At 38.2% G+C, this 26091-nt stretch overlaps 1 protein-coding gene and 1 pseudogene across 2 annotated transcripts in view; one reads left to right on the top strand and one right to left on the bottom strand.

Annotated features, from left to right (window-relative positions):
- Window positions 1-9186, top strand: part of glsb (glutaminase b) — a 63427-nt gene extending 54241 nt beyond the window's left edge. For both annotated transcript variants that reach the window (XM_051710171.1, XM_051710172.1), the window contains exons 15-18: window positions 4987-5048; window positions 7142-7218; window positions 7920-7983; window positions 8137-9186. In XM_051710171.1, the coding sequence (XP_051566131.1) occupies window positions 4987-5048; window positions 7142-7218; window positions 7920-7983; window positions 8137-8293 (360 nt within the window). In that variant the 3' untranslated portion in view covers window positions 8294-9186. The remainder of the gene's footprint in view (window positions 1-4986; window positions 5049-7141; window positions 7219-7919; window positions 7984-8136) is intronic.
- A 3169-nt stretch (window positions 9187-12355) lies between these two features.
- Window positions 12356-25703, bottom strand: LOC127448035 (signal transducer and activator of transcription 1-like; annotated as a pseudogene).
- Between the last annotated feature and the right edge of the window lie 388 nt (window positions 25704-26091).

The raw sequence follows: 26091 nt of genomic DNA, 5'->3' as shown, positions 1-26091 counted from the left end.
TAATTTTTAAAGTAATTTTAAGGGTTTGTTGACATTACATCGTCATCGCAATGAAGTTGTAAAATTGACTATAACTTTACACAGAAAAGTTTAGTAAGTGATTTTATCACACTTAAATCATGTTTATGTGCATATTGTTTATGTCTGGTGTTTATACTTGACAGTGAGTATTTTAATGTTCAAAAATTGGCCCCCATTGACTTCCATTGTAAGTGCCTTCCTGTAACCCAGATTTTTGCTTCTTTTAAAGAAAAGGAGGGCGAGTCCAAATAAATTTTTGTGTTAATCAATATTGTGCCACAAATGCTGTCAATTGAGCTTAACTTGTATTGAACCCAGAATATTCCTTTAACAGTGAACATAAACATTCACTCAATATGGATGCATCTCTCACGCTATGTGGGCCACATGATGTTTAACACAATGTACCTTGATACAAAAACAAATTACTAACTCCACAGACCAAACTATCGATCGATCGTCCAACCGACCATTTGGTCTGTCTCTGTCTGTCAATCTTGCAACAGTCTAGCAATAGGGTGACCAGATTCCTGCTTGTGGAAAACAGGACAGCCCCCTCCCAGCAAAAATTAAATTGGCGCATCTTACCTAGGTGCAGATCAGTGCGAAGCAGAGGGTGCATACACATCTGTAACTGTTGTCACTTTGTAATTTGTGTAAAATGCAGTCCACTACAAAATTAAGAAGTAGGAAAAGCATTGCCTTCATGACTGTTACACTGTGTCGAGATTATCCGGTGTCCATGCTGCGTTCATTAATGAGAACACACGTTCCACAGATGCAGATGTCCCAGGCAGGCATAAAACAAAGTCCACGACCTTGGCTAAGACTTCGAAATAGTCTTGCTCTCCAGCTCACGAAAAATGTCTGTCCATCTCTCAGACAAGGCCATCTTGTTTATGTTCCACTCAGTGATGCGACGAGTGACAATGTTTTTCACGCAAGCCCACTAATCAAAGAGTGTGGTTTCGTCAATCAAACTGAGAGCGGGGATTCTGAAGTAGAAGTGTTCGAGACTGCTCTGAATGTCTTTTCACTCTTGGATGTCTCTCAGTAGGGCCCACTTAAGTTTTACCGTTCTCCAATGAGTGGCTCCAATTTTGGAGGTAATCCACCAATGCTGAATAAAAGTTTCTCACTGCACAAAAGGAATCATCCATTTCTTTGCATGTCACCAGCTTCAACCAGGGCATCCAACTGCTTTTTAATGACAGAGGATATGAATGATTCCTCCAGCCTGGCCTGCAAGACTTTTCTCAGGTCATGGATGTGCAAAGCCACTTCTGTTGCTGATATGTCATCTTGCTCTGCTGTCTTCAGTGCATGGTTAAAAGTGGCTGTTTGCTTGAGTGTGAAGCCAATCCAAAGTTTAGTGTAAGGATCGCTGAAAATGTCTCTTAGAAACTTTGGGCATTTTTCTTGAGAAAGAAAGTATGCACGCAGACCATTGAAAATGTGTAGTATTCTTTCAAGAGCTGGACCAAGAGAGAGGAAACGTGTGTTGCCATGCTGCAGTAATTTCTGATAGTCCAGCTGCACAAAAGCTAGTACGTTGCATATGACAGCTTCAGATTTGGTGCGGGCAGAAGAAAATTTCAAATCATACAGTTTCTTGATCAGTTTCGTAGTGCAGTCAGCCAACCGAGAACTATGGCCATGCACAACAGAATGATAAGCAAAAAGTCCTTCACGTGCATGCACCTCATCAGATTCTGAAATTTGCTTCACAAAAAAATTGCTAACACTTGGTGTGGCACACTAACGTTTAGCAGCATCCACATGCTTTTTTTGTATGAACATGCTGAGCAATGTCGTTGTGGCCTCCTTGGGCGATGGAAAAGCGAGCTCCACAAATCTCACACCTCACTTTACTAGGCTCTGTCTGTGACTCTTTTAGAAATGTAAACTCTTTTTGAAGATCTTCATTAAATGTACATGCATGCTTCCTTGACATTTTTCCAGCCGCAATTTCATCTGTGTGCTCTTTCAAATTGACTCTTCAGTCAGTTCACTAACTGGACGTCTGTTGATAGGGGATTGTGATTGGATAGTTTAATCCAATCATGTACTTCAAATAACATGGTGTGATTTTATTTTACAAGCCATATCCTTGGCTACCTTTGATTTGAATACGCGCATGACTGAGAAAGCCGCATAGGCGATAGAGAAATTTTAGGAGATATGGGACAAAGCACAATTTTTACAGAATAAGTCGGGAGACTAGAAAAAGTGCTTAAATACGGGACTGTCCCAGGAAAAACGGGATGTCTGGTCACCCTATCTAGCAACCATCCGCAACCGCTTAAGCTGGCTCTACTCTAGTTGATTTTTCCAATGATTTTCAGGTGTTAGCTTCATTAACATAATCACTGGCCAGGCAGAGGGAGACAGAGCACCCATTAGAACCTCTCAGCAGGAGGAGTTAATCACTTGACTGTCTGGACTCCCAGCTGAGTTAATGCCTTGAAATTATCACTGTTTGTGGGTGGGGTGGGAACACGCCGCCAAGGCAGTGACCAGTGAGTGCAGTTCATGTATAAAGCGTTTTTGTTTTGTTTTTTTGTCGGAGGACGGAAGGACGTCTTTTTTTTTTTTCTGCAGAAAAAGCATGGTGTCTGGAAAGCGCTCGAGGATGGTGCATTTGGATGAGAAGTTTATTGCTCTTTGGAGTCAGCACGTATGTTTGTATGACTTATCTCTATGAAGCTGACAAAATTAAATTAATAAATAAGTACAGACATGCACACTTACATAACTTATATTGTTAGATTATAGGTATAGCCTACTTTATATTGTAGGTTGTTTGTTCTCTATTTAATCATTTATTTTATTTAATAAAAGAAGCAAAGGTTCTAACACAAGTGACGATAACGCCAGTGACAAATTCTCCTAAAATGTGAATTTTCTAAAAGATTGTGTTTACAGCATCACAAAACATACTCCACTGATCTGATTAAAATCAATAAATCATACAATTAAAACACAATCTGTACATTTGAGCAGCCTCTTCTTCCTCAGAACTTTCACCTAGGAAGTTTTTTCCACTACTTTTTTGTCTTCAAATTACAAGTTTTTAACATTCTAAAAATGGTGGTGTTCTTGCTCTTATTTCTAAGAGCTTCAGGTTGATTGGTTGCAAAAATGGGGTGTGACAGTGAAGCGTTGAGAAAAGTCAAAGACATATGTTAAGTGTGACACCTTCCCATTTTTAATCGGTGAATGTGACAGGCTCACTGACTAGGAGGGCAAGATTAGCGAAAACAGTCATTAAGTGTGACACCCCCCACCCAATTCGAGTCTGTTAATGTAGAGCCAGCTTTAGCAATGTTATAACAACCACTCAGAATACCTTAGTAACCACCTAGCAAGGATTGCATCTCTTTAAATGTAAAATCTCACTTTCAATTGCCAGAATATTCAAAATACGCCAGATTGTATAAACTTAAAATTTCATATCTCTCTTCAAACTGCCACAGTATTAAAATTACAACGCCTATATAACCTTCAAACTAACCCTGAAACTATTTTAAACTTCCAGGCAAGGCTTTCTCCAGTCATAATGTTAAGTGTGACTTGAACTTTCTATTTCTAGTAGTAGTAGCTTATTTGTTATCTCAAATTAACATGCACATTACTGGAGAATTATAATTACACATCAGCAGACAGGAATAGTGCTTCGCAATTATATTTAAGACATTATACATGTACTTGTTGATACAGTTTATCATTAAAACACTCACACAAGGAGACACTGTCATTTCTGTGATGATCTGTTAGGCCTGGTGTTGACTATACCAACCAAATGTTGAAATGAGAAATGGTTGGAGCAGGTGAGAAAAAGCACTAGGCACTTGCATCTGAATGCATACCGTTTGTGCATGAATGTTAAGCATTAATGATAATGTCACCTTTATGTAAAATGTTCAATTTTTATCTAATGTTACAGTTCAAATGTTTATGCACTGTAATACTGATTGAATACTGATCAGTACTTTTGAATTGATTTGCAATTGTTTTTCTAGTTTGTGATTACATTTTCTTTTTTGCCATTTGTACAAAACTTAATTTCATGTTTAGTTAAGTAGTCCATAAGTAGAAGAATTTACAGAGGTGAATTGCATTGTGGCAACATGGGAGTTTAGGGTTGAAAGATTGCTTATGCCTTTCTGTCCCTTACCAGAACTTGCCTCAGCACAGCAGTCAGCATTACAAAAAGTGCATGACTTTCTTCGCATGGCTTGCTTGGCTTTTTTTTTTTTTTTTTTTTAATAACCATACAAGAATGTTCCAAGTTTTAGCTGACCCAGTACATGACATCATAAATGGTTATAATAATAACTTTAGCTGGCATCTATCTTGCCATTCTCTTCCAGATAAGACTATTTATGATACAAGATATTTTCGGCAAGTTGACATATTCTGCAGTGTGACATACTATATTCCATCTAAAACTTTAATACAAAATCATGCTAATTTTTAAAGAACTATTATGCATGTACATTTTATGACCCTATATTAATTGCAAGACTACATACAATATTACCACTTTAAACAATACATTTTTCACACCACAAGATAATTTCAAATGACATAGTAAGGCAAAAGGGTGATTATAAATGGTGAAAGACTATACAGAAATAGTGATCAGTGATGGCACTTAAAAAACACTTTAAAAACAAAAATTCCCCTTATACAGTCTACATATTAATTTTAACCAAAACTCTTTATGATGATTTAAAAAAACATCCATGAAAAAGTTGTTAACTGCCCACAAGCACATGTTGGTTAACATTTAAAATAAAAATTACACTAAATTAACTTGGCAGTTTGATATTTGCCAGTTCTCTATTCACATCCATCCATTAGACCTAAAGAAACGAAGATACTTTGGAGACCACCACCTATCTGCCATCTCTCCATCATAACTTATTGCTGTTCCACAAAGGTTCTTTTCTATCATTCCAGGTGAAATCTGTTATCAGTCTGCTCTTTGCTGCCTACACAGGAGATGTGTCTGCTCTGAGAAGGTACAGAGTTGTTAATTCTCCGCAAGTCTTTGAGACATACATTGCTGTGAAAAAGTATTTGAAATCATAAATCCTGATTTCTTCTATTTTTGTGTATTTTTCATACTAAATAGTTTTAGATCTTCAAATGAGATATAACATAAATCAAAGGTAACCTGAGTAAACACAAAATATTTTTTTACTGAAGCAAAAAAGTTATCCAACACCTATATCACCCATGTGAAAAACTAACTGCCCCCTTAAACTTAATAGCTGGTTGTGCCAGGGGCCTGGGTAGCTCAGCGAGTATTGACGCTGACTACTACCCCTGTAGTCGCGAGTTTGAATCCAGGGCGTGCTGAGTGACTCCAGCCAGGTCTCCTAAGCAACCAAATTGGCCCGGTTGCTAGGGAGGTTAGAGACACATGGGGTAACCTCCCCGTGGTCGCGATTAGTGGTTCTTTCTCTCAATGGGGCATGTGGTAAGTTGTGCGTGGATCGCAGAGAGTAGCATGAGCCTCCACATGCGTCTCTGCGGTGTCATGCACGACGAGCCACGTGATAAGATTAACGTCTAAGAAGCGGAGGCAACTGAGACTTGTCCTCCGCCACCCGGATTGAGGTGAGTAACTGTACATCCACGAGGACCTATTAAGTAGTGGGAATTGGGCATTCCAAATTGGGAGAAAAAGTTAGCTGGTTGTGCCACCTTTAGCAGCAACAACTGCAACCAAATGCTTCCGAAAACTGGAGATCAGTCTTTCACAACACTGTGGTGGAATTTTGGCCCAATCTTCTTTGCAGAATTGCTTTAGTTCAGCCACATTGGAGGGTTTTCCAAGCATGAACTGCCCGTTTAAGGTGAACTGCCTGTTTAAGGTTCTGCCACAACATCTCAATTGGGTTCAAGTCAGGACTTTGACTAGGCCACTCCAAAACTTTAATTTTGCTTCTTTTGAGCCATCCAGAGGTGGACTTTCTCCTATTCTTTGGATCGTTGTCTTACTGCATAATCCAATTGCGTTTGAGCTTCAACTCACGGACTGATGACCGGACATCCTCCTTTAGGATTTTCTGGTAGAGAGCAGAATTCATGTTTCCCTCAATTATTGCAAGTCGCCCTGGTCCTGAAGCAGCAAAGCGTCCCCACACCATCACACTACCACCACCATGCTTGATTATAGGTATGATGTTCTTTTTGTGGAATCTATGTTTGATTTATGCCAGATGTAACGGGACCCCTGTCTTCCAAACAGTTCCACTTTCGACTCATCAGTACACAGAACATTCTCCCAAAAGCTTTGAGGAACATCAAGGTGTGTTTTGGTCAAATTAATGTTCTTCTGGGTTAGCTGTGGTTTTCGCCTCACTTTGTGGCCAATGTCTTTCTGATAGTGGAGTCATGAACAGTGACCTTTATTGATGCGAGAGAGGCCTGCAGTTCCTTGGATGTTGTCCTTGGCTTTTTTGTGACTTCCTAGATGAGTCGTCGCTGTGCTCTTGGGAGAATTTTGGAAGATCGGCCACTTCTGGGCAGGTTCACTACTGTGCCAAGTTTTCTCCATTTGGAGATAATGGCTCTCACTGTGGTTCTTTGGAGACCCAGAGCCTTTGAAATAACTTTGTAACACTTCCCAGACTGATGTATTTCAATCACCTTTTTCCTCATCATTTTTGGTATTTCTTTCGACCTTTGCATAGTGTGCTACTGGGTGAGACCATTTAGCCAACTTCATGCTGCTGAAAAAATTCTATTTAGGTGTTGATTTGATTTAACAGGGCTGGCAGTAATCAGGCCTGGGTGTGTTGAGTCCAGCTGAACCCCATTTTGAATGCAGTTTCATACATTTGGGGATTTAGTAACTAAGGGGCAAATACTTTTTCACAAAGACTCAGTTGGTATTGGATGCATTTTTTGCTTCAAAAAAAAAAAAAAATTATCATTTAAAAATTTTATTTTGTGTTTACTTAGATTGCCTTTGTTTTATGTTAGATTTTGTTTGAATTGTTTTAAACAATTTAGTATGAGATATACACAAAAATGGGGCAAATACTTTTTCACAGCACTGTATTGTATTCTATTTCAATAACATTTTCATTAAATGTGACTGCAGGTTTGCATTGTCCTCAGTAGACATGGAACAGAGGGACTATGACTCCAGGACTGCATTGCATGTAGCTGCTGCTGAGGGTACAACATGCTATTCCACTACTGTCACTGTAGTTTGACACTGAAAGTGTGTTGGCACCAGTGGGCGCTGGTGCCTGCCAAAAGTAGGAAAGCATAGACTATTGTTTTCGGAATCTGCAATGTTGCTCGCAAAAGCTGCTGAAACTGGTACTTCAGTGTATTTTTTTAATAAACATAATTAACTAAGCTTAAAACTCTGTTTTGAAGCAAAATACGCAAAATATCCAATGATGAAAGTTAAACTAAATGTGTTAAGTCAAACACATATTGACATTTGCTGGGGAATAAGACACACTTTTAGATTGAGTGACAGGCAGATGATGCATGTTAGGGCAGTGGTAGCTCAGCGGTTAAGGCTCTGGGTTACTGATCAGAAGGTCGGGGGTTCAAGCCCCAGCACTGCCAAGATGCCACTGTTGGGCCCTTGAGCAAGGCCCTTAACCCTATCTGCTCCAGGGGTGCTGTATCATGGCTGACCCTGCACTCTGACCCCAGCCTAGCTGGGATATGTGAAAAAGAAGAATTTCACCGTATATGTGCAAATGTATAATGTGTGATAAATAAAGAAAATAATTATTATTAATTATTACATTGTCAGTGTCATCAATCATTTTCTGTGCACTGCAGTTTGATATCTAAAAAGTAGTCTACAGCTGGCTTGAATGTTTACTGCATTATAGAGCTATTCCCTGTGATTCTAGGACATGTTGAGGTAGTGCGATTTCTGCTGGAGGCCTGCAAGGTGAACCCTGTTCCCAAGGACAGGTGAGCAAACACCCTAAACCATACCAGCATCAATGTCTGCTTCATTCACATTTGATTAAAAATGAATATTCACTTTCTTAGTCTTAGTAATAAGAAATGAATGGAAATTCGTGCAGGATCCCTGAAAATAAATGAAAAATGATTACCTTCCAGGTGGGGTAAGACGCCAATTGATGAGGCACAACATCTTGGTCATCATGAGGTGCTTGCACTTCTACAGGAGTACAACAATAAGTACAATCCTCCAGTGAATGCTGTTGCAGACAAAAAGACCACTGAAAAAAACCTGGATGGGATGCTGGAGACATAACCATTACTACCATTAGAGGACACTCTTCTTGAACATTATTTCCTTATTAGTGTGCTGCTTGCATTACATCCTGTGGTCTTTATATGCTTTTGTGAGACACTTTGGTTTGTTCTCAATTTCCTCATTGCGAAAAAGGATGTGACAAATTATCTCAGTATGAAAGGGTGCAATCAGAAACAGTAAAACATGCCTTGATTGTATGTTTGCATGTCAGTGTTGTCTGGTAAAATTTGCATAACCTGTTGGAATCACTTAACTGAGATGGCACTGTTTTCCTGAGGGCAAATGACTACATTCTTGCTGAGTTTGGTGACAAAGGGGCTGTTCACACAGGATGTATTCTTGCATTTAAAAGTATCGAGCAGGAGCGCAACAGAGTGGAACCAAATGCAGGGATCTCAAGACTCGTTTTTCAAAGCTGAAATAGTTTTAATCTAATATGACGCCTTAAAAATGCAATGCTCGTGGTGTAAGACACAACACAACAGACAAAGAAGTCCAAATGAGACATGAAAAAATAGACCAAATATTAAAAATGGCAAGAACGTGTGCTGACTAAACAGCCATTTTTATTTTCATGATGTAGTGTTAACGTCGCATGTACTCTTAATAGAGGATAAAAACTATAACTGTCATTATTTTGTTACACATTTAAAATGTATATCATTTTATTTCATTATACTTATTTGAACATGTTCAAACACTGCCAATGACATCATGTTATTTCTGCTAGTCTTTACCTAGTCTTGATATGCATTCCTTAGAACACGCACATACATAAAGATGTTATTATTATTTGTTGTCCTTTACAGTGTTGGAAATAGTAATGTTTTTGAAATAGTTGATGATGCTGTTTGCAATTTGAGCATAATAAAGTTAAAAAAAAAAAAAAACATCACAAATAGGAGGAATCTTGAAAAAAAAAAAAAATACCATTACAATTTCTGTTTAGAAAAAGCTCTATGTATAAATCTGTTACTCCATGTACCATTTGTGCTCTAACTTATAAAAGATTTAAAGTCTTAAATTACTGTAAATGTGGATTTTACAGATGAGAGTGCGTTAACAGTTAAATGTGTTGGAGAAACACTTGAAGCATAACAAACAAGCAGTTGGATGGATGAAATTGAAAAGTTGATGATAAATTAACAAATTCAATGAATGTTAACTATTCAAAGAGTCTTTACGTTATCTAACATCATTAAATGTTTAGCTAGATACAAACTTACTGAAGCAGATTGGTGTTTATTTCTTTCTGATCTCTACAATCTGATTGTATCTGACTGACTGAAGTCAAAGTTGTGTGTACATGTGCAATTAAAGCAATGGTATGTAACCATTTATTTTGAAGTGCAATATTAAAAGTTGTGTAAGTAAAATAAAAGTGTCCTTTTATCATAAAAATTCACAGAAGATTTTTTTTCAGCCTGATCTTGTGAAATTTACATGAACAACAGTTTTGCAATTCAAAATTTATGTGCTGTATAACAGGTTTGGCTGCAGGTTTTCAGTTAAATGTCCAGATGGGGGCGCCAAAAGCAAGTAAAATGGTGTATTCAGACACGGTTTTAAGGTAAATTGTATATATATATATATATATATATATATATATATATACAGGGTTGGGAGGGTTACTTATGAAATTTGTTCCACTACCGATTACAGAATACATGCTGTAAACTGTAATTTGTAACGTATTCCTAAAATAACTCAAGGTCAGTATCGTAATCTAAATACTTTGGATTACTTCTTCAGCACTGGTAGATTTCTTCACTTGTTTTGACTATAAAAACCTGCCAGTACAATAAGACAAAATACACATGTTAAAAATACATTCTCTGAAAAACCTAAATATCTTATGCGGTGTTGTTTCTAAAACAAGATTAATCAAACTGATCTTGTTTTAAGGATTTTTTTATATTTTTACAGGAAAACAATACAAAAATTATTATCAAGAATACGATTTTTGCCCTAATATCAAAGGTCTTACTAGAAAAAAAGAAATTATGATCTAATGTGAATTTTCTTGATAAAAATATATGATCGTGTCTGGTAACATGCATGTAAAATGGCTAGAAATAGCATTTTAGCTTAACGTAAAGCTGACAATTTACACAAGGTTTATTTCTATTTCTTCTGCTCCAAACTTACTTCAAACGTACTTCTCTGTCTGCTCGTATGAATGTAACACATTATAAGAAAGTGTTTCACCGCTGTTCAAATGCACTTTGGATCGCATCATTTATATGTATAAATGTTTTCCATCTGAAAGGACTAAATATTAAATGAAACAAATGACAATAAACTGCAAAGTAATCTCTTCAGTAATCAAAATACTTTTGAATGTAACTGTATTCTAAATACCAATGATTTAAATTGTAACTGTAGTGGAATACAGTTACTTATATTTTGTATTTTAAATACGTAATCCCGTTACATGTATTCCGTTACTCCCCAACCCTGTATATATATATATTCAAACATACCTCCCTGATCTAAAACTTTTGCTTGAACCTAACCAATAATGTTTTAAAATATAAATGAAACGTTTAAAAGACATTCTTACCAAATCAGCGCCTAAGCTTAAACATTAGTGTTTTAAAATATCTGTGAGTAGTTAAAAAAAACAACATCTTTACATTATCAATGCCTAAACCTAAAGTTTAATGTTTTAAAATGCAGAAGCAAAATGAAAATGCACATTCTCAGCTGGAGTTTGCAACTGGTCTTGATCCACAGTCCTCCAATTTTAAGTCAAACACCCTATCAGGTGAGCTGCCACACAAGCTATGAGTGATGGAATAAGTAAATATACATAAGTGAATCTGTAATAAAAGCATTATAATGCAGTGTTTTATAAAAGATGTGTTTGAGTAAAAGTGTGTCGATATCAAAATAGCAGGTTCTGAGTAATAGAGAGAAAAATAAGTGTAGTCTTTATAGAAGTACTTTATAAAGTAATAATCAGCCATTTAAAGGTGTACTCAGTAATTTTTTCCTCACTAAAAAAGTTTAACTCCTAAAGACATGAATTGTAATTTTGCAACATATGTAGGAAATCATGACCACTCACATTAAAATAAAGACTCCAGTCATATCAGTAACCTTATAAAAGCTGTTTTATTCTACATGGAGAGGGTCCACACATGGGGGCTGCCATCTTAGGATCACATGACCAGCCAAATACTACTCGCTTAATCTCAGTAACCGTCCTGTTATTTGACACGTTCACTCATTGATTTAAGTAATCATGGCTGACTGTGAATACTACATCTCTACAATGGCATCTGAAAATGAAAACTAGTGATTTTAAATGATGCTGCATCCAAGCCGCTAGGTGTCAGTGTAAGTCCAAGATGACACAAAGACAAAAGTTACTGAGTGCACCTTTAAGTCATGATTTGAGTGAAAATGAAAAAAATACGCAGTTGTTGTAGCGCCTGTAGTGTTCGTTTCACCTGGAAACTGCAGGGAATTGTACCTGGATACATGTTTAACAAGTTTTGCAAAAATGCATATAGAGTCACATTTTCACTTTGAGACCAGGTCTAAAGCCTAAGCAAGCACCCACCACTAACAAGTTAATTTTCTTCTACCTAAATCCTTATGGGTCAGAAACACCAGGAAGTCTGTCTATGTCCATCTCTCCTTTAGCAGAGGGGGAAAAAGAGCTTTATTTTATTTCATATGTCCTGATGGTGTGAAAATACAACACACATGGACAGGAAATCTAACAGACAAAATAATTTCAGAAGAATATTGTTATATAAAACAATATGTTGCATTATATCGCATTTTCTACTGTTAATCAGTATTTTTGTCTTGTTTTCCAGTAAAAATTTCTACGTTTTTTTTATTTTTATTTTATTTTTTTTTTTAAATAAAATACATTTACTTGAAAAGCAAATTTGTTTGAGATAATAAGACTTGTTTTCAAAGAATACAGTTTATTTATTTGTTACACATCTGCAATTTTTACTTGTTCTCCATGTAAACTTCATTACATTTTGTCAGATTCATGCATAAAACAAGCAAAACTTTCGTGACTAAAACATAAACGAAACACATCCTAACATCCTAATATCTTATGCTTAACTTACAACTTGGTCCAATAAATATTTCATTATTAAAAGATCTACCAAGTGTATAAATGTTAATGTAAAGGAGTATCTACCATCAGAGGGGCTGGTATAAAAACGACCAAAGGTGACGTCCCTTGGGATGTCTAGATAAAAGTAGATGAGGGGGTTCACTGGAACCTTCTCTGCAGAGGTGAGGTGATAGTCACGGATGATGTTCGGTAAATAGATGGTCACCAGATCTGACCTAGTGAAGGTCTTCGTGGAATGCATGACAGGTTCACTTGTGCTAACATGAAAACACTCTCATAAGACACTGCCAGACACACCAGCATATTGCTTTCGGCAAAACATCTATTAAAATATTCCAATTTAAAACAACAGGCACCATCCTGTGAGTGCTCCACCCATGGAGGTGATTCCTCCATCTCGACAGGTTTCACTGAAGTGCAGAAGGAAAGTGCCTGGGAGTTTGTCTCTTAGCAAAGCCTTCTCTTGCTCTTTACTCAAAAAACCCATAATGTATCTGCATATGCATGAGAGAGTAAAAACCTTATGAAGTAAACAGAAAGATTTTTCTTAATAGTGGATTTTCATTTGGCGCAGCCCAAATTAATAAACAGACTTAATGGTTGTCCCATTAAATAATAACTATATATATTAAATATATCAGTCTTTCACTAAAGATAATGTTTAACAAATTTCCTTTTTATTTACATTAATTAAACATTAGTTGATTATTCACAAATCATCGTGAACAGATTTGAATATTTAGTACACCTTCAACTCGTTTGTACAGTTTTTGTTCAGTGTCTGTAACTTTGGATATCTTACCCATCATTCCAGATGTTAAGCAAGATTATTCAGGAGCTGAGTGTAGCTACATTTGGAAAGTTAAAAAGTATATTTAGAGACACATTTCAGCAAATTATACATTATACATTTGAGACGTCATGTTAGCGCCAAGAAACATAATTTATTGTTTTAATCAACTGACAGTTATAAAATAAGAAATAATCTTCCTTCCCTTGAATACATTTCTGCATGTATGCGCGCTGAACCAGAGATTATTTAGCAGAGACAGGCCACTTCTATTAAAATGAATGAGGGAAACTGGAACACCCAACCAAGGAGCACTGAGCACCCAACGGTCAACGGATGTAGAAAGGAAGTCCCGCCTTACAGGTAAAAGAGCCAATCACCTTTTAGATACAGACCTTGCCTGTCAATCTATTCAAGAACGCGAACTGATCGTAATCTTGACAAACAAGATTTTAGATTTCGGTGTTCTCCCATTCAAGTAGATAGGAGCTGCACTGGCATGACTGCAAATAGCCTCCCGGGATCATTCCAAAGATGGCCAACAGTGGACTGACTTGCTAAAGAGACTTTGGCTGACTGCTGTAACCAGGGGAGTAAACGGAAGTCATATAATGGGATTACATATTTAAAATACAAAATATTAGTAACTGTATTCCACTATAGTTACAATTTAAATCATTGGTAATCAGAATAAAGTTACATTCAAAAAGTATTTTAATTACTGAAGAGATTACTTTAAATATTCAGTTCAACAAATGACAATAAAATGCAGTCTATTCAGTTGGAAAACATTTCTACATATAAATGATGCGACCCAAAGTGCATTTGAACAGCGGTGAAACACTTTCTTATGATGTGTTACATTCATACGAGCAGACAGAGAAGTTTGAAGTAAGTTTGGAGCAGAAGAAATAGAAATATACCTTGTGTAAATTGTCATGTGAACATGTATCTTCATGCTAAAATGCTCTTTCTAGCCATTTTACATGCACATGTTACCAAGCACGGTCATATTTTTTTGTATCAAGAAAATAAATGTTAGATTATATTTTTTTCTCTCTAGTATGACCTTTCACATTAGGACAAAAATCGTATACTTTATGAGAATCCTTAAAACATGATCAGTTTGATTTATCTTGTTTTAGAAGCAACACTGCATAAGATATTTAGGTTTTTCAGAGAATGTATTTTTAACATGTGTATTTTTTCTTACTGTGCTGGCAGAGTTTTTATAGTCAAAACAAGTGAAAAAATCTACCAGTGCTGAAGAAGTAATCCAAAGTATTTAGATTACGATACTGACCTTGAGTTATTTTAGGAATACGTTACAAATTACAGTTTACAGCATGTATTCTGTAATCTGTAGTGGAATAAATTTTAAAAGTAACCCTCCCAACCCTGGCTGTAACCGGAAATGCCTGAGAAGCACTACGTAGAATGCAGAAGCAGTTGTGCAAGTAGTCCATTGCATTATTGGATATTAGAAAACTATGCCTTAAATGGATAGTTCACCCAAAAATGAAAATTCTCTCATTATTTACTCACCCTTATTATACCCCAGGTGTGTATGATTTTCATTCTTCACCAGAACACATTTGAAGAAAATTAGAAAAATATCAGCTCAGTATGTCCTTAAAATGCAAGTGGATGGTGATCCGAATTTTTAAGCTCCAAAAATCATAGACAGTCAACATAAACGGCATCCATACGACACAGTTGTCTTCTAATATGACACAATCGATTTTGGTGCGAAAAAAAAAAAATCAATATTTAAGCACTTCTTAACTCTAAATCGTAACTTCCAGTAAGAATTACGAGAGGGTGGACACAGTGACGTAACTAACGGCAGTGTGGGCTGAGCAGCCGCACCGCGGCCCACGATCAAAGGTGGCCCGTGATGACCGGGCCCTGCATTAAAATGTTAATCTATCTACACCTTCAGCGTACAACTCATACAATCAGAACTGCTTTGTATTTGTAGCTGGACTACACACTACGCATCTCATCCATAAATTATAGCTTATATCTTACTGTAACACTAATTAGAATATTTAATTAGAAATTACTCATTTTAAGCGATACATCGAATGATTCTCTGCATTTTTAATATTGTTTTAATAAACAATATTGCACAAACAAAAAAAAATATATTATATTGTATATATTTTAAGTTAATTCTTGTTGGCTATGAGTGGGTGGGGGTGGAAGGGGGCCCCATCATGTTTTTTTTGCACTGGGGCCCACAAGATCCAAGTTACACCACTGGGTGGAGATCATGCTGTCTCTCGTGTGATGTATTACCGTTGCCATGATACGGATGTAATCTCACGTTCTCTACTCAGTTGAGACATCAGGATAAGCACACAAACACACCATTGTGAGTAAAGAAACAGATAAATAGAGATCTAAACCAAAACCAACGAAGCTTCTGTACAGCCTTCCTCCTCCTCTCTTGTAAACAGCGCTGCTCTTCCAGCTGTGACGCATGTGCATCAGTTCTTGCTTGTTTCAAATATCAATGCGATTACATCACACGCATTTACCGCTGCAGAACGGAATCATGATTTAGAGTTTTAAAAAAAAGTATTAAATATTGATCTTTTCACACCAAAAGCGATTGTGTCGCTTTAGAAGACATTAATTTAACAGCTGGAGTCATATGGATGACGTTTACACTGACTGTCTGTGCTTTTTGGAGCTTCAAAAGATCACCATCCACTTACATTTTAAGGATCTACTGAGCTAAGATATTTTTCAATTTTTCTTCAAATGTGTTCTGGTGAAGAAAGAAAGTCAAACACATCTGGGATATCATGAGGGTGAGTAAATAATGAAAGAATGATCATTTTTGGGAGAAATACCCCTTTAACTTGTCATTTATCAAGTTATTTTACATCTAATAACATTAATATAAACATAATTAAAATAAAGTACAGAGGGCCAAACTGTTTTGCCAAATTAAACATTCTCTTTCTCTTTATTGGGTTCTTCAAACCACGGTCTCACTAAGTTTTGTTTTATTCATGAATCATGTGATGACACTGGAGAAGCAAACAATAATGCGCTTCGGTAATTTCCACCTTGGGCTTCACGACCTAAAAACCAATGTGAAATGTACAAGAGATTTAACATCTACTGCATCTTGTAAAGGAAAGTGGTGAAAAAAATGGTCCCACTTTATATTCAGTGTCTTTAACTACTATGTACTTTACAAACATTAAAATACATGCAATAAAATGTACTTGTTGTCTGTAACTAGTTGTTGTTTAGCAAAATTCTCACAAGTTTCACATTTGCTGCTACTGAGGTTGAGGTACGGGTAGGTTTAGGGGTAAGGTTAACAGTGTAGATAAAGATGTAATAAAATGCAGGTACTTTAAATGTAAGTACAATGCAACAACAAGTATGTATATAATAAGTACATTGTATCAAATGTTTAAGTAATAGAAAATGGGTCCAAAAAACTCACCGAGAAGTTTGTCGGCCAGCATTCTAAGCTGCTCAGAGTTCAGCACTCGTTTAGTAATAGAAGCAAACTGGCAACTGATCACCTTTGAAAGCAGCCCCCATTTCACTGGTGGGAGATTCAGGAAAAATGCCAGATTCTGAGACAGCGAGAGGGACAGCAAGAGTCAGAATGGAAACACCAATGGAGGATATAAATATTTTTGGACACAGAACCAACTGGACCAACACATACTAGATAGGCTTTAGTTTACCCTCAAATTGTGACTTTGCTTCCTCTGTGGAACACAAAACGAGATGTTGTGCAGAGTATTTGTCTCAGTCACCATGTCTTTCTCCTTTTGAGTTCCATGTAAGATAGAAAGTCAGACTAGTGTGGAACAACATGAGGGTGAGTAAATGTTGACTGAATTTCCATTTTTGGGTGAACTATCCATTTGGGTCATTACTTCTCTAGAGCACCAAAATCACCACTAGATTTTCAGGTTGCCCCACCTCCATAAATGTAATTTAGCTCATAGTTATATGATATAAGCTTAAGTTGATTTATATATTCAGGCAAAACAGGCATACTTGGGGTTCATTGCAAAACATGTTGTACCACAGGATGGAGGCCCAGGCTCTAGACAGCGGACATATTGAATTGATCACCACAACTGGCAGAGAGGTGATCTGTTTGAACATAATAAAACAGTCTCAGTGCAAAACAACGATCTGATCTTCAGTCGGCAGGCTTTTAGGTGTTTGAATGAAATACAATATTTCAACATTTTCTACTTGCAGAGCAGAACAAATCACTTTACCGATAAATCAATGCAAAGTTCAGGCAGAATGAGCTGAGTATCAAAGCTAAGCAAGTGCAGCTCTTCATACATACTGAGAGGAGAATGCTGGAAAAAAGAAAGCCATTTAAATACCAATAAACCTTTCGGTAGTTCATTATAAGTGACTTTTACATTTTGCCCTACCTCCTTTGATCTGTCGCTAGTCCTTTCTCTTAATGTCTGTGGAAATATTAGAAGCAAAAACAAAAAAGAAAGAAGAACTGTTAAGTTGCTAATTAGAAATATCCATATATGTATAATTGTAATTGTAGAGTTGTAATGTCTGCCATGATCTGAGTTTTAACATAATACCATAAAAGGATATTCAGCTGCTAGGCATCCACTGGACTCCTCAAAGACATACCACAAATTAAAGTCAAATCCCCTTGTGAACCAGTTTAAAACCACAAATGTTCCCTCTTTGATCAAATATTGGTGTTTATAAAAGCTTTTTCTGAAATCAGAGGAATATTTTTGAAACATTTACTCACCCTCACATCATTTTAAAACCTACTTTTTGAGTGAACTATTCCTTAAAGGCTGTAAAGACAACAATGTACAGGACAGAATAATTAAATGAGAAGCTCACTTTAATATGAGGTTTTTGAAGAGTGAAAGGGCCTGTTCATCCAGCTGGCTCTTGCCAAGAGTGAGGGGGTCTTTGTTGTAGGTGAATTTCTGCACCAGTTCTTGCAGTTTCTTCAGCTGCTGATGGATCTGCTGCAAACATTCTGCCACCACAGTGAACCTGTAGCACAATTCATGCATTAGCTAATAAGCAAACCATTCACATATTTAACACACACAAGATATGTATATACAGTATACACTGGCAGCCAAAATTTGGAATAATGTACAGATTTTGCTGTTTCAGAAAGAAATTGGTATTTTAATTCACCAAAGTGGCATTAAACTGATCACAAAGTATAGTCAGGACATTACTGATGTAAAAAACAGCACCATGACTATTTGAAAAATGTCATTTTTGATCAAATCTAGACAGGCCCCATTTCCAGCAGCCATCACTCCAACACCTTATCCTTGAGTAATCATGCTAAATTGATAAGTTGGCACTAGAAAATCACTTGCCATTATATCAAACACAGCTGAAATCTATTTGGTTCATTAAATGAAGCTTAACATTGTCTTCGTGTTTGTTTTTGAGTTGCCACAGTATGCAATAGACTGGCATGTCTTAAGGTCAATATTAGGTCAAAAATGGCAAAAAAGAAACAGCTTTCTCTAGAAACTCATCAGTCAATCATTGTTTTGAGGAATGAAGGCTATACAATTCTTGAAATTGCTAAAAAACTGAAGATTTCTTACAAAGGTGTACACTACAATCTTCAAAGACAAAGGACAACTGGCTCTAACAAGGACAGAAAGAGATGTGGAAGGCCAGATGTACAACTAAACAAGACGATAAGTACATCAGAGTCTCTAGTTTGAGAAATAGACGCCTCACATGTCCTCAGCTGACAGCTTCATTGAATTCTACCCGCTAAACACCAGTTTCATGTACAACAGTAAAGAGAAGACTCAGGGGTGCAGGCCTTATGGGAAGAATTGCAAAGAAATTGCCACTTTTGAAACAGAAAAAAAAAAAAAAAAAGGTTAGAGTGGGCAAAGAAACACAGACATTGGACAACAGATTATTGGAAAAGAGTGTTATGGATCTTAACCCCATTGACATTTTTTGGGATCAGCTTGACTGTAAGGTGCGTGAGAAATGCCCGACAAGACAGCCACAACTATGGCAACTACAGGAAGCGTGGGGTGAAATGTCACCTGAGTATTTGAACAAACTGATAGTGAGAATGCCAAGGATCTGCAAAGCTGTCATTGCTGCACATGGAGGATTTTTTTAATGAGAACTCTTTGAAGTAGTTTAAGAAATTCTGGAAAAAAAATTCAAATTGTAATAGTAATTTTTCATGTTATTAATGTCCTGACTATACATTGTGATCATTCGAATGCCACTTTGTTGAATAAAAGTAGCAATTTCTTTCCATAAGAGCAAAATCTGTACATTATTCCAAACTTTTGGCCACCAGAGTGTGTGTGTGTGTATATATATATATAATATATATATATATATATATATATATATATATATATATATATAGTATATATATCCTGTGTACTAAGGGACTGTTCACACAGGACTAGAGTTGCCAACTTTTTGCCACGTGAATACTCTTCAGCATCGGTGTTGGTCTTGAGCATTTTGGGGCAATACAGGACAATAGAAATTCAGCCAAAATAAGGTCCCCAATAATACGAACATCTGCATTGTTTTCTAACTGTTTGTCTATGTAAATGGCTAGGCCGACCGCTTTGACACGTCTCACTGCTTTTGTCTTGAGCGCAATATTTGTAAGGGAATGCTCACACAGAACGTGCTATGTCCGTCCACGCTGCAGTGTTGGGGAAACTTTGAAACTGTAGTTTCCTAAGCTAAGTTACTGATAACTGAAAGTAGTTAAATTATTTTCAAGCTACTCTTTTAAAATAGTAGATAGCTACACTAAAGGTTACTAAAAAAAAAAAAAAAGCAGCTAATTACATTAGTTACTCGAAAAAGAAAATATTTTTAAATATATAACAGTCAGATAATATTATTTAATTCTGCCATTTTTGTGGCATTAAATTTAACTGGAACTTATAAAACTATGAAACACCCTATTTTTTATAACTGAGATGAAATTAAGTGATAAACAACAGCAATTAACTAAATATTTTGCTTCAAAAAAGAAGACAGTTATTTCTGCCAAAGTCCCTGTGCAGAGGCTCAAGTGAATCAGTGAATCATTTATGTGAACTAGCTCATTTACATAAACTGGCAGAATGAACAGACTGGCAACAATTAATTGAAGTTCCCAATGCTAATATGAGGGCATCATTTATTTTTAACCGGATCATTTACATGGACAATCCGAAAGAACCGATTCACTTAAATGATTTGGAATTTCCAGCTCTGCATATGAGAGAGAGAGAGAGAGAGAGAGAGAAAACAGTTTAGATGAATATGTTTGATTGCTCCCTTTGCTGCAATATAATGTGACAAATGTAGTGTTTTGTTAAAAATTTTACAATAGTTCGTTACTGGAAAAGCTACCCTGTTGTAAAATAAAGCTGAGCTTCTGAAAACTTTTCAGTCATGCACCTGAAGAAATAACAGTACACCAATCTGCATTGCTACATTTAGTTACTTCCCATATAGCCATGTTTTTAAGATACTGCGTCAACTTAAAAATAACTTAAGCTGTTAACACACATCTCGAGAAACCTGCATTCTGTTCCGTTCTTCGGAATCCTGCATTACCATTCTATTCTGGGCATGATTTGGAAATACTTTAAAGGAATCATATCATACAGTTTTATTTTATACCAAAATTAGTCATAATTTTGTTTTTCATGACCATTTCCCACCCTCTCTATGATGGTTAGAATTAAACATGCTCTCTGTAATTTTTCCCTTATTTAAAAAGTTTTAATCATGAATGAATGATGAATGTATGTTACATTTACATAGTGCTTTTCTGACACTACACTCAAAGCGCTTTACATAGTGAACAGGGTGTTCTCCCCAACCACCTCCAGCATGCAGCATCCACCTGGTACTGACCAGGCTCAAACCTGCTTAGCTTTAGTGGGTGACCAGGCGAAAGCTGCAGGGTGATATGGTTGCCGGCAACTCAGAAATTAGTAATTTTGATACATATACTGTATATATAAAATCATGACCTCTCACATGAGATGAAGACTCCAGTCATATCAATAACTTACAAAAACTGTTTTATTCTACATGGAGAGGGTCCCCTCAAGGGGGCTGTCATGTTTGGATCACATGACCAGCTGAATACTACTCGCTTTTTATCTGTTACCGGCCAGTATTAGACACTCTCACTAATGGATTAAATTAATCATGGCGGACTGTGAATAGGGAATTTCAACAAGGGCATAGGTAACTGAAAACTTTACTGTGTTTGATGCTGCATCCAGGCCCCTAGGTGTCAGTGTTAGTTCAAGACAACATAAAAAAAAGAATTACTTAGTGCACCTTTAAACAGTACATTTTTGTGTCTTGCATGCATTTTGAATCATTTCAGGGCATAAACAGCATTCCCTAGAGGTTCTCACCAGCTCTGCAGTTGGTCCAGGCTAGGATTGGGTAGGCCTCTAATTAAAGCCATTTGTTAATGTTGCTTCCACTCAGGTACCTCACCTGATACAAGTGTGTGCTGGATCTGCTCTGCTAGAGTCAGTACATTAGCTATATCATTTATTACCACCTGCAAAAACATACACACACACACACACACACAGACACACACGCCAAACAGTAATACTGTATAACTTTTAGAACATTTATATATACTTATTAATATTCATGTGCTCACACTTAAGAATCTTTGCTTACCTCTCGCTTTTCATTTAGCCCAATAAACATTTGTTTGATGGCCAGTTCCTCCTGTTGCATTGTTTGACCTATTGTTTCTACTTCCACTGAAGATATAAAGAATTACCATCTTCATTCCAGATTTAAAGAGCCAAACTCTGGATAATTGTGTAAAACCATTCAGATTGTAATTTAAATTTGAATTCAAAATTCTACAAATTAAAAAGGAAATGTGCATTATTTATTGGCATGGCTGTTGGTAGATTTTGAAATTCTCAAAAGGAGGGGACTAGTGGGCAGATATCGGCCAATGAATCAGCCATCACCAGTATATCTGTCTATTCCTACTGTATATTAATTAGAATTACTGTTTGCATTCTTTACCTTTTCCCAATGTAATTAATAGAGAACACATTTGCAATATAACTTTGATCTAACCAAATACAGATAACATGGCCATCATAAAGAATAAAATGCTAACATTTTTTCCAGAGCAGAAATAATATTCTTATCTTACCCCCACATGACAAAATCTTTCTCTTGAGGTCATACTCGTCTTGCAGATTTTACAGAACCTGAATGTCCTGTTCTGTTTTCTGAAAAAACAAACAAACAAACAAAAAAAGATTTAATATAAAGTTTAATATCAAAAATTGAAACTTTTCCTGATATTTTAAACATGAGTAAAGTTGATTTTCATTAAGATAATTTACCTGCACACTCTTCTGAAACTTGTTGACTTTATAGTCCAACTCATTGTGTTGCTCCATCATAAAAACTCCCTGTGATGAATCAGCTTTGCCCTGATCTCAAAATCATGTGAGTATTTTGATGAATGAGAACACAAGAAAGAATGAATGCCTTACTTGAGACGTGCTGCTTCTTCATTCAGTGTGTTGGATATATTTACACTGTAGTCAGGATTCCCATGGAAGTGCTCCTAATGGGCTACATTATACCAAAGCAAGAAAAAAGTTGGGAAGTTGTGTTCCTGTAGTCTACGCTTGTCTTTTAGGATATTGTGCAGTACCAGGCAGGGCCGTGTTTGTAGTATATGACTGGGGGCGTGTTCTGGACCTGGGTAACGTGTATGTGAACGTGTGCATGGTGGAAGTAAAACCTGATGGAGGGAACGAGACGTTGTGTTGATGTAGTGACACTAGGGGTCACTCTTGAGAGCCCCGAACACCTCTATTCTTTTGAGAAAAAGCCAATGAGAATTGGCGAGTGGAATTTTCATGCCACTTCCCCGGTCATACGGGTATAAAAGGAGAAGGAATGCCCACTCTCATTCAGGTTTTGTGCTGAGGAGCTGAGACAAGGTCCGGCCATTTCAGCGGTTAGTACAGCGTTGTGGCAAGAGGGACACAACATCTCGTTCCCTCCATCAGGGAATGGAGGTTACAACAGTAACCAAGACGTTCCCCTTCTGTCACTCACTCGACGTTGTGACACTAGGGGTCCCTATAGAAAAATGCCACAACAGGTGAACCGTGTTACGTGAACTGCTGATGCAGGTGCAAGCAAGCTGCTGTGTGCGTAATAGCAGGTGCATCAGTCTGCACATAACCTCCCCCAATGCCCCAAAAAGACGTCATGTAGTTCCCCACATCCCTGAGGGGGGGAAGTGACGTAACTAACATGGGAGCATGTCTCACTATGTTTTCTCTCCACAGAGTATTAGATCCAGCTGGGGCCATCTAACGCTATTATACGAATTGGGAAAGGTGTTCTTTTCCATTCTTATTTTTTCAGGGGGAAAAGACCCTGCGGAGACCACATCCTACCGGGGTCTCAGGATCACGTGAGAATCTGCCGAACTCCAAGCAAGTGTCGCTGACAGAAAACGCTTGCAGGTCCCCACCCCTCTTGATGGAGGTGAGAGCAATCAGGAGAGGCGTCTTCAAGGAGAGTGCTTTCAATTCAACTGACTCTAGCAGCTCAAAGGGGGCTCCACGAAGGCCTAGGAGGACTGTGGAGAGATCCCATGAGGGGAAGAGGCATGGCCTGGGAGGATTCAGCCTGAAGATCAAGTCGTGCTTCCCTAGGGACTTACCGTCCACTGCATCGTGGTGGGCCACTATAGCAGCTACATATACCTTTAAGGTGGAGGGGGACAGCCGCCCCTCCAGCCTCTCCTGCAGGAAGGAAAGCACTGACCCAACTGCGCATCTCTGGGGGTCTTCGGCTCGGGAAGAGCACCAATTCGCAAACAAGTGCCACTTCAGGGCATAAAGCTGCCTCATAGAGGGAGCTCTGGCCTGAGTGATCGTGTCTACCACTGCTGATGGTAGGCCACTTAGGTCTTCCACGTCCCGTCCAAGGGCCAGACGTGGAGGTTCCAGAGGTCTGGGCGCGGGTGACAGATGATGCCCCGTACCTGAGAAAGAAGGTCCTTCCTCAGGGAAGTCTGCCAGGGAGGTGCTGTCGCGAGGAGCGTGAGGTCTGAGAACCAAGTCTGGTTCCAATATGGGGCCACGAGGGCCAATATGGGGCCACGAGGGTGGCTCGTTCCTCATCCTCCATGACTTGCACAGGGTCTGTGCAAGTAGGCTCACTGGGGGAATGCATATTTGCGCAGCACCCGGGGCCAACTGTGTGCCAGTGCGTCTGTCCCGAGGGGGGCTCCCGTCAGGGAATACCAGAGCGGGCAGTAGGAGGATTACCAGGAAGCAAACAGGTCTACCTGTGCTTTGCCGAATCGACTCCAAATCAGCTGGACCACCTAGGGGTGGAGTCTCCACTCTCCACTGAGTGTCGCCTGCTGTGACATGTAGCGTTGAGGCTGCCCGGGATGTGAGTGGCCCGCAGTGACCTCAGCCACTGCTGACTCCAAAGGAGGAGATGGCGGGAGAGTTGCGACATGCAAGGAGAGTGTACGTCACCGTGGCGATTTATGTATGCTGTCGCTGTGTTGTCTGACCGGATCAACACATGCTTGCCTCTGATCAATGGCAATAGCCTCCACAGGGCAAGCAGTACAGCCAGCAACTCTAAGATGCGAGGGGACAGGGAGAGGCCAAAGGGGAGGACCTTGTACTGATAGCCCGGCCATTGAAAGCAAACCGTAGGAAGGGTCTGTGTCGAGGTAAAACCGAGACATGAAAGTACGCATCCTTCAGGTCTACTGCTGCAAACCAATCTTGATGCTGGACGCACGTCAAAGTGTGTTTCTGCGTTAGCATCTTGAATCACCGTGGCCGTTGGAGGCGGAGAGATAACGACTGCATCCAGGAATCACACAAAGACAGAAAGGCATCTTTATAAAGATGTGTCTTTAAAAAGACGTTCAACATCAATGTGTGTGTCTAAGAAAGAAAATATACTCTTTAGCAGGAATATACACTCTTTTAGCGCTGTCGAAGCGCCCAGGGGCGAAATCTGCACTCGTCATGCAGAAGGAGAGAAAGCCGCTGGAAATGCATCGTATATCCAACAGCATACGCTCCTGGTTAATGGAACAGCAGTAGTATTCAGCTCGCTGATAGTACAGCCGCTCAGCTCTGAAGAAAAAACTGAATGAGAGTGGGCATTCCTTCTCCTTTTATACCTGTATGTCCAGGGGAGTGGCATGCAAATTCCACTAGCCAATTCTCATTGGCCTTTTCTCAAAAGAATAGTGGTGTTTGGGGATCTCAAGAGCGACCCCTAGTGTCACTACATTGACACAACGTCAAGTGAGTGACAGAAGGGGAACTGTTATGTTGTAGTTCGACACAGCTCTCTTGTGTGTTTATTATTTTCACCACATGTACAACATGGTGTCAGAAAATGCAAACTCCCCAGTCTTTCCTGAAGGGAGTGAAGATGTCCGACATGAGTTATAACTCTGCAGCAAGTGAGTGAAGCAGCATAGAGCAGTCAACGAGTACAGTAGCAAATAAACACAGAGATGAGAAGAAGAAGAAAAAAATACAGAGGTGCAGCACGTGAATGAGAGCACAAGGAAGATAAACATGGAGCAGTTCAAACCCCCGTCACCCCTCCTGCTAACGGGCAATATCAGTGAGAACTGCCACCGATGGGAGCAGCGGTTTGTGCTGTACATGATGGCAACGGGATCGAATGACAAAGATGAGAATGTAAAGATCGCAATTCTGCTTCACACAATTGGGGAAGCCTTGGAGGTACAGTAAATAACACACTACACATTGAGTATGCTGATCGCGATCATCCTAAAATCATCCAGGCATTTAGAGAGTATTG

This window comes from Myxocyprinus asiaticus, chromosome 11 (assembly GCF_019703515.2).
Source record: "Myxocyprinus asiaticus isolate MX2 ecotype Aquarium Trade chromosome 11, UBuf_Myxa_2, whole genome shotgun sequence".
Taxonomy (NCBI): Eukaryota; Metazoa; Chordata; class Actinopteri; order Cypriniformes; family Catostomidae; genus Myxocyprinus; species Myxocyprinus asiaticus.
The sequence above is the reverse complement of the archived record's forward strand: the minus strand, read 5'-3'. Positions and strand labels throughout refer to the sequence as shown.